The sequence below is a fragment of the Eptatretus burgeri genome, chromosome 1, assembly GCF_056783735.1.
Source record: "Eptatretus burgeri isolate ZD-2024b chromosome 1, Ebu_testis_v1, whole genome shotgun sequence".
Lineage (NCBI taxonomy): Eukaryota > Metazoa > Chordata > Myxini > Myxiniformes > Myxinidae > Eptatretus > Eptatretus burgeri.
The window spans coordinates 137,228,056-137,237,891 of NC_140961.1; the positions used below are offsets into that span (position 1 = coordinate 137,228,056).

Consider the following 9,836-nt stretch of genomic DNA (forward strand, 5'->3'; position numbering starts at 1 on the left):
GCGAAGTAAAACTGTGTAAGTGACTGTTCATTGATAATTGCTTGTAGTCGGTTGTAGTGTTTTTACCTTGCTCGTGTGTTGTCCCCTTCCCCCATTGACTGCATGATTGTTTGTATATGTGCATCTGTGTAGTAAATAAATGTGCTTGTGTGAATGTTAACCCATTAGTCACGTCATTTTTCCCCCATTAAAATGCCATCTTGTATTGCGGAATATTAGTTGGTTTTCAAATAACCGATAAATAGAATCGGGTCTGGCGAGGTCTGGCGATAATATCCGCTCGGTTATCCCAGTACGGAACGGACCGCTTAAGCGGTTCATGTCCAAGCAGGCCTTCACCGAGGTGCGGTCCCTCAGTAGGTTACCCATGTAGGTACTTGGGTATATCGATATTCGGCGATTGACCCTATTTCGCGCTGGTAGAATACGGACTGGGCCGTGGTGGGATTAAAAACCCACCCGTGACTGGTTTTTGGCGTTGTTCCAGAAAGTCACGACTGAATTGCTCGTTCAGTGGGTGAACTGGCCACTATTAGTTAATGCGGTCGTTCGCACGCCGGACGGGCGGAAATTCGTAACTATGTTTCCCAGGCGTTTCTCAAGTTACGGCCATTTACGATACGGTTGGTCCGATCTCATTGAAAAAATGCCCCAATCCAGTCGTCGTTGACGCACCTACGGGCACGCACTAGTTTATAATTAATTTGTAAAAGTTTCGAAAACATGTTTTAACTTTGTCATTATGGGGTATTTTGCATAGATCGGTAATTTTTTTTAAAGTCAATCCATTTTATATTCAGGCTGTACTATAACGAAATGTGACAAAAGTCAAGGGGTGTGAATAGTTTCTGAAGGCACTGTGCATGTCATAATCATCTACTCCTCCAAGAGGATGTCATCGAACATGCTAAAACTTTCAGTGTTCCCCCCCCCTTAACCCCATAGCTCCAGCACCATTCTCCCCCCCCCCACAATCCTCCATCAACCATCACACCCCCCCCCAATACTGACCACCATCCCATACCTTCTCTCCCCCACCTCGACTGGTGCAGGACCTCGACATGGCACAACCACAGACACAAATGGCGTCCTGGAAAAGTATGACACGGGACGATCCCACAACATAAAAGACACTCAGTCAGCCTACGACAGTGAGACAAAACATTTGTCACCCATTTTGTCCATGGTGTAAAAGTTTGCTTGGGCGGTGTCAGCTGTCGGTTGATGATGGGTATTTCTGCTCTAGTAAAGTTCAACATTGTGAGAACCATCAGAGTTGCTCATGAGGGTGGCATCAGTATCAGAATCCAAGCTCAAAATACACTGTTTCTCCATGTAAAGCCACCATTGAGATGGCTTCAAGATGTGACATGACTGGCAAAATCGAAAAAGCAACTTTGACTTTTTTTGACAGTTTGAGATTGGCAAAAAAAAAATGTTTTTAAATAAATCTCCCCCCCTTCAAATTGGACTGTGATAAATGATTTTCAATGCCCCTCCCCCCCCCCAAAAACAACTATTTGCATTTCGATTCCCCTTTAACCAAAATCCAATCTGCTTGTTCTTGCCACCAAACCAACTCATCCTCCAAGTTTTGGCAGAACCCGTCCAACTTTTTGAAATACCATACTACATATTGTTTTTAGCCCGATAACTCGATGGTGAAGAATCGCTGTAAAAAAAAAACTAAATATATATATATAAAAATTTTTAGCAGCGTCTCGCGTAGCGAAAGCTGCTCTAAGAACGCTCGGTGTTGTTGTTCTTCTTCTTGTGAAGACAAAACCTTTATATGAGGACTCGGCTCTTATATACAGGATCCGGATCTCCTTAAATACTAAGCACCTGTACACATCCTCACATTGAGGGTGCCTTTTGAGAGCGTCTCTCATGAACTTTTAAATATATTCGGACATTTGCTTTAAAGTTTACATTACTATTTAAAGATTATTCCATTTAATGTATTGTAATTTCGTAAATACACGATTTTCTCGTCATGAACAGGAGCCTCCATGACGGGTCTCACTATTGGCTCCATCAAGGCACGTGACGAAATATCGGAAGTTGTTGTTTTTTTTATTTTTATTTTTTAGCAGACACTCGTCCAGTCGCTAGAACACGGCAGGACGGGCGGCAAGGGGGTGGGGTCGAAGGAAGGGCGTTCCTGGAGTTCGGTACAAAGCAACGGGCGGTGTCGCACCGGATGTGCGAATGCGACCGCTTCCGGTCACAGGAGCCTAACAGGGCATGGCCAGGAGCGTCATGGCACAATAGGGAAGCGAGATTCGGGTCGTCACGCCACCATTCGACCAGGGCTTATAAAAGGCAGATCGCAAAACCGTCTGCCTGCCTCACCCTCGTCTTCACTGCTCCTCATTGTCTGCCCATTGCTGTATCTACACTCAGGGTTGGTGTGCGACCAGTGTGGAGCACACGTTTCCACGAGCCCCGACAAAGTGATTAAGCAGATAACGCACAGACTCTTGAGGTGGAAACTCAAGCAGAGCATCCGACGGAGGAACACACGACTCTGCTAAGAATAATTTGCCTCACGCATCGTCCATCTCTCTGTCTCTCTGTCTCTCTGTCTCTCTGTCTCTCTGTCTCTCTGTCTCTCTGTCTCTCTCTCTCTTTCCACCCCTCTGTCTTGTCCCCTTTGGACGCACAAAAGAGCATCATTACTGATTCACAATCACAGTTTCCTTTGGCACAACACTGCACTACAACACACCTCCCACTCCTTAGACACCAGTATTTCTACCCCCCCCCTTACCTCCCCCAAAGCATAGTGGGTTGCATTCGTAGGGTGACTGCACCAGGTATTGCGAAGCCATTTATCCTCATCTGCTCTCTTTCTTTCTGGACTATATCTAATCTAAGTGTGTGTGTGTGTGTGTGTGTGTGTGTGTGTGTGTGTGTGTGTGTGTGTGTGTGTGTGTGTGTGTGTGTGTGTGTGTGTGTGTGTGTGTGTGTGTGTGTGTGTGTGTGTGTGTGTGTGTGTGTGTGTGTGTGTGTGTGTGTGACAGGTGTTGGCGCCTGTCATAGCATAAATTAAGATTGCAGAAGATATAATGGGATAAGTCTGCTCTGTAAGATTGCTTATCCTTTTGCCACACCCCACAAATTCCTTGCTATCCCTGCTGTACAAAATAATAATAAACCCATTCACTGTGCCACATACCTTTCCTGGCTTGAGTGTAAATAAATGCTTTATATTAGAAATATTCCCAGCTTGTTTTCATCTTTTCCTTCTTTGGTCCAGCATGGTTCGTATTCTAGCCTCGCTGGGACGTTATTCCCCAACGCTCTGTTATTCTAGCCGGTATGTCCTTGGACAGCTACGCTCAGCTGCATCCGATCTGGTTTGAACAAGGCGTACCGAGGGTGTGTCCCCCGGTAATTGGATCACGTCACCATTAAGTAAACGGCATTTATTAGACAGAGAACCCCAAGTCACATGGTTGAGTTATTGGTGTTCACGGCCGATTCGCGACCCCACAGAGTTATTCGTGTGCGGCCTGCGATTCCGGAGTCTGGTGGGAACCAGACCCCCCCCACCCCCAACCCTCGTGGTCTTCTCACCCCTGACGCCAGGTCCGCAACAATATGATTAGCACAAGCTTTACAACTGCATTCTCACGGAGCGAAGATGTCCTTTGTTGAAGAGTTGGTTAATGTTACTTGATGCACAGCATTACCTTTCCAACTGCAGACATCCATTAAGTAAATCACCGAGCCTACCATGTTCACATGAGGCACTCCCACAAAGTTCAGTCTGTTCTCTGGCAGCAATCCCTCAGTAGTTTGTGTAGCACACGCCCGTCCACTCGGGTCTTGCACCGGCCCACTTAGTCGAGAGTTTTCAGTATGGGCAGCTGCATGTTTAGCAAGCTGAGAAAATTCCCCAAGTCATTCGTTGTGCCAAGGCACAGCCCTTTCACTCGGGTCCTTTTCCAAGTATTTTTGGGTTCTTTTAGAAGCTTCGTGGCCATTTTAGTAAACAATCCTCAACACACACACACACACACACACACGATATACTTTAGGGTGCCCCGAACCACTCGTCTCGGGGTGTCTGCATCGAGCATTCTGGGACAGATCAAGTCATTTCAAAAGTCACGTATTGTAACATGTCCCAGATAGTTCTGAACATCACATTTGCATTTAATGGAAATGAAAGGAAAACAATGTTACTGCCGCAATCTTCAACAAAATCAGAACATTTATACTGTCTATCCATAAACAATTATTATGCAATTTTCGATATCATGAAACATTAATACTTATCCTCTTAAAAAGTGGGTAATGGGTGGTTGGGGTTGTTGAAAACACAACAAAATCTGAGCACCAATGGCAGAACTTTACCTGGACACCAGAACATCAGTGGATAAGAGAAAGGGCAAATAAAACTCAGACTGCAATCCACTGGGAATTTAAAGTGAGCTTAATCACACACACGAAGTATATAGTTTCGGTTTTTATTTTTAAGTGGTAAAAGAGATCTTAACAGCCAGTGTTATTTGTTCAGGGTGTCGGCGATAACTCGCTCACTCTTCATGAAAAACCCTGAATGGGATGTTTAACCTCCACCGGCAATAAGACGGGTCCTCTGGCTTAACATCCCTGATGGACAGCAGACACAGTGATGCCTCACCCTGTACGTGAAACATTAGGGTGACAGTTACTAGCCGGGTCAGGATTCAAACCCAAGCGAGACAGCAGAGTCGTGTGTACACAACTCTTGGCTATTCTGCCAGCCCTTTGTAACAAAACAGGCTTTAGTTAAAGGAAGAAGAAGAAGAAAAAAAAACTGTTAGCAGGCCAAGTAGCTCGAGCAGACAATTAAATCCCAGAAGCTGCAAGTGAACTGATAAATGAATTTTAAACTGGTATTAAAAAAACAACCAAAACACAATCTACAGCAAGAAGTGCTTTTGATGCTTTCAGTGCAAATTCCATTCAGCCAAGTGCTGTCATCATTTATATATTTATTTTGTATAGATGGGAGACTGGTGGAAATGTGAGAGCAGAATGGAGGGGAACAAATATGGAAAGGAGGAAAAATATCAACAGCAGAGTAGTAGTGAAAGTGATCAAGGGGATGGAGAGAAGGACATGGGGATGAACAAGCTGTAACTCAAACCAAGGATCGCACTCCACTAGATTGAACAGTTTACGTTTTGTATCCCACCAATAGGCAAGATCTGGGTCCGGACCTGAACCAAAATCTCACCGGCTTGTTTTTAGTCACCTAAGCAACACATCCACCTCGTTTTGTCACAACTCGGCCACAATTTTTTGAAACATTGTGCTACATATCGTTTTTGGTCCCATCCCTCAATGAAGAAGTCTCGTATTTAAATAAATATATATATAAAAAAAGAAATTCTAGTATCCAGATCCTGACCAAAATGTAATCAGTTTGTCCTCGTCACACACCCACCCACCCTGTCGACAAAATTGTCCAAATCCATCAATAACTTTTTGAGATCGTCTGCCTCCGACAGCAGGATGACAGACAGACAGACAGACATACAGGGGTGAAAACATAACCTCCATCCACCTTCAGTGGCAGAAGTAATAATGACCAAAATCAACCCGGTACAGATTATAATCAGCACAAGACACTGAAACGACAGGACAGAAAATATTTAAAAGATTGCACAAAAAGATATCCGACACTCAAGCAGCCAAAAAAATAAATAAATACAAACCATCAGAACATAGCAATAAATACACCGGAAGCAATTTTTTTTTTTTTAAGTACTTTTCAAACTTCAAACCATAGAAAGATCATTCAAATCTGAGATGGCCTCAACACACCCCGATAGTCAAAGTGAACAAATCGGTTTGCTTACAATCAGTCCTTCAAAACAAATTTTCGTTTTGTGTAACACCAATAATTGGCTCCTTTAATAACACATGGCAACGTCACAGATTTTACGATTCGAGGTTCCACGAGCATATGTCAGTGGGGGTCCAAGAAAAGCAAATTTCCATGCCAGCATGCAAAGGAGACATTGTGGTAAACGTGCAAGGTCAAGGTGACTTAAACAGAAAGATTACAAAAGCAATTGAAAGAATGGGCACTTAGCGCAGCTCGTCGGGTATGTAGATTACGGTATACAATTACAGCAGATGAGACGATCGATCTGTAACCGAAGTAGATCTGTACGCAGACTCACAGACACATTATAACCTCTGGCATCCCATTCAGGAACAGATTAGACTCTCTCTCTCTATCGAGTGCAACCTGTGGCTGCTGGTTGCATAATTGGTTGGGACGCGGCTATGCCGCTGATGCAGTGTCCCCCTTACCAGTACACTGGTGCTCATTTTGCCGACCTCGGAAGGATAACAGGCTGAGTCAACCTCCTGGTGTATTTTAATTCAGCGGCCAACGGGGCTTGAACTCAGTACCCTAGGATCCCAAGTTGCCACCCTAACCACTAAGCCAACACCAGGCTTACAGATTAGGCGAAGACAGAGCATTAAATTCAGAGCTACAAAAGATACAGTATATAGATTCTTGTAGATCTGATACGACCTATATCAAAGTAGATCTGCATGCAGAGATAATACCTCTCCCGTTGCTTCAGGAACAAGCACAGCCTGGAGTTGGCTCAGTGGTTGGGGTGGCAGCTTTGGATCCTAGGGTCCTGAGTTCAAGCCCCGTCAGCCGCTGAATTAACACACCAGGGGGGTTGACTCAGCCCGTCATCCTTCCGAGGTTGGCGAAATGAGTACCAGTTCCAGTGTGTGTACTGGTAGAGGGGCGCTGCATCAGCGACACAGTCGCGCTTCAAGAAATGATAGCTACCCCGGCAGCTAAGCTGCCATACGACCACCAGGAACAAACGAGGAAAACAAGACAGCATTTTACAGTACAGAACCTCGCTGGTATATATAGATTCCAGATCAGAGACAACAATCTATATTGAAGTAGATCTGTGCACGAGGACACCAACAGATCTCTGCAGCCCCCTTCAGGACTCGATGGGCGAAATGAATGCGACAGCCGTTGAAAAATGGTTTTTTAAAAAAGTGAACCTGTGGCTGCTAAAAGTGAACTAATCACCATGCTAATTGTAGAGTTACCTGCAAGATGTAAATACCGAGAGGGGGGGGGAGAGAATCAGGTCATTCGGTCACCCATAAATCATTGACAATCATTCGTTCAACCGAGCGTCACAACGCTCCAACGTCACGCAGTTAAAAAGCTTGGAGGGGGGGGGGAGCTCCACTCCGGGATCCCTCCCATTGGCAACAGAACCGTCACAGCTTCGACATATTCAAAATAATAAAATACTCCCGACACGAATTACAATAACATGACGTCACGCAAGCAGCCCCTCCCTCCCCGAAGCTTTGTTTAACGACACAAAGCTCCCGCCGAACCCGAGAAACCAATCCAGCGGCATCGGTGCCGCGCGAAGAGCGCGAGGGCAGAGGAGGAAGGGGGGGGGGGGGAAGCGCGAGTCGTGACGTCACTGCGCGCCATGGTTCCTCAAGGAGCGACAACGACGAGTCAAAAAGTACAGAAAACCAACTGACTATTTACGTGCAACGGGTCCACGTACACGGTAATTTTTGTTCCCCCCCCTCCTCGTCGCAAGGAAATGAGGGTGTGAATAAATGGGAAGGGTGAGGGTGAGGGGAGGAGGTGGTGGTGAGGGTCACAGACCGATTTAGGAAGGAAACCAGTGGGAGGGGGAGGCGGAGGAAGAATGAGTCAACAGTGTCCGGCACGGCTTGCCGCGTTAATCCACTGCCTTGATAGGCAGGGTCGGGAACAGCAGCGGGTAAACGGGGGCGAAGAAAAGAATGAACGAAATACACGATGTGGAACGAGACGTACGAGAGAGAGAGAGAGAGAGCCGGGTCGGTGTGACAAACGCAGCGCACAGCGCGCCTTCCCGCCATCCACCTCCTCACGGCAACACACGGCTAATCGGAAAAAAGACAGCATCAGTACCCTGTGCCGATGTTGCGAGGAGCCGGCGGGTACGCTTGTAGCGCCGGATGGTTCTTGCTGTCCATCTCATCTGGTAGATTTTCTCCAGCAATATCCTCCGCGCTCGGTGCCTGTAATGGCGCGCCGCGGCGCCAGCGGTTTATATAGCATCCTTCCCTGCAGCGAGCATTCCCATTGGTCAAGGTCGGTCACGTGAAGCCAAAGCGTTGAATTTTTCCACCAACAGACGTGGCATTTTAACCTGTTTTCTTCTCCTTTTCCGTCGTGCGAGGAAACCGATTTCCCTCCGAAGTCGTAGCCGTACCGTTGGCAGCATATCGCCGCCGACGCGACGCTGCCATGTTGAGCCGAAGCGTCCCATTGTGCCCGACGCCCTCGCCCCACCTTCTTCTCGGTGAAGGACAAAGCCCCGTCAGCCTTCGGCCGACGCTCGTCATTGGCCGTCTCGCGTCACGTGACCGAAACCGCGTGAGAAGGAAAAAAAAAAAAAATTAATAAAAACAGAGGCGTCAACGAAAGCTGCAGACGGAAGCCGACAACCTACAACACGGCTTACAAGCTCCGCAATCTTAAAATGTCGTTTAAATTCTCGACGCAGAAAGAATTGTACACACGATACGAAAGCCAAGTTCAATTGGCGACGTTTGCTCAAGAGTCGAAAAAGCGCGAGACGCCGCTGAGAAAAACAAGTTGCCCTGTTCTGCGCATGCGCGAAGCTGTATCCCGCCAAGCCCGCGTGCGCGCCACCACGCGGCCGACGGCGTGCGGTGCTCTCTTCACGTTCACGTCATGGCGTTCGGCACTGGTTCGCTGAACGCACAATATATTGTAACACATGTACATTCCCAAAATGCATCGCTTTAAAGCGTTCCATGTGGAAGGAGGTGAAAGCTGTGGCGAGCTTTGCCGTCGTTTTTTGATTTTTTTTACTCCTTCGCCGTCGAGCCTCCTGTGGAAAAACGTCATTATGAGACGACCGAAGATCTCACATTTGTCGCACATTTCTCCTCAGTAATGTTTCGCCTCACGAGTAACGATCTCCACCAACGAAGAACCCGTCGTTTAATCAACGCCAATAAAACGATTCCCTTCGAACCCTAAATGGAGCCATTTGTTTGCGGTTTGCAATGAAACACGACGAGAATACGTTTGGTGTTTTGATTTATTTTTAATTTTTTTTTAACCGCCTTTACTGAGCTGCACATCCTTTCATGTTTCTCGTTGCCACGGAAACGAATGGCCGTTGCTAGGTGATTCAATCATTGTTTCCTCCAGGTTTGCATGAAGACTTGGATTTGTTTTAACACGGATTGTGAAAGAACGTGAGACACTTTTGGTTTTACTCTCTCCATAACGATCGGCTCGAACACTGGTTATTATTTTGCTGAAATCACATGGATCTTTGCATCCCATGACTTTGGTTTACAAGGGACGCAGGAGGATGCCATTTGGCCCATCATGCCTGTGTTTTATCCACACCACATCAATCCAATCAGCGGTGTATCTGCAAAATTTTACTGTATCTGCAAAAATATTACAATGACTACACGTGTATAGAACCACCAAAGCCTGGTGTCAGCGGTTAAGCTGGTTGGCTTAAGTCTTAAGATCTGAAATTCCTGAGAACTTCAAGCCTCTTGCTGTGCCATACCTAACACCAGGTGGGATGATTCAGACTGTCATCCTTCTGTGGTTGCCAAAATGAGTACCAACTAATACTGGGAATAACGAGCCATTCGAGGATCCTGTGTCGAAGTCGAAGGCGACCCATCTAGGATCGTGCCCCCTCCCGAGTCCCAAACCAATGGAAAACTGCCTTGGCACACCGAAGTGCCTGACAATGTGAAAAGAATGGTTATTA

General features: G+C 46.4%; 1 protein-coding gene across 3 annotated transcripts in view; it reads right to left on the reverse strand.

The window, feature by feature from the left end:
* The window catches only part of LOC147035562 (bromodomain-containing protein 2-like), a 93,505-nt gene extending 84,829 nt beyond the window's left edge, over nucleotides 1–8,676 (reverse strand). The window contains exons 1-2 of one of the 3 annotated variants that reach the window (XM_085899874.1): nucleotides 8,217–8,674; nucleotides 7,976–8,131 (exon numbers count right to left, since the gene is read on the reverse strand). In XM_085899874.1, the coding sequence (XP_085756000.1) occupies nucleotides 7,976–8,040 (65 nt within the window). In that variant the 5' untranslated portion in view covers nucleotides 8,041–8,131; nucleotides 8,217–8,674. Of the gene's footprint in view, nucleotides 1–7,975 lie in introns of all 3 variants that reach the window. The other 2 variants (XM_085899877.1, XM_085899870.1) reach the window with 2 other exon arrangements.
* Nucleotides 8,677–9,836: the final 1,160 nt, after the last annotated feature.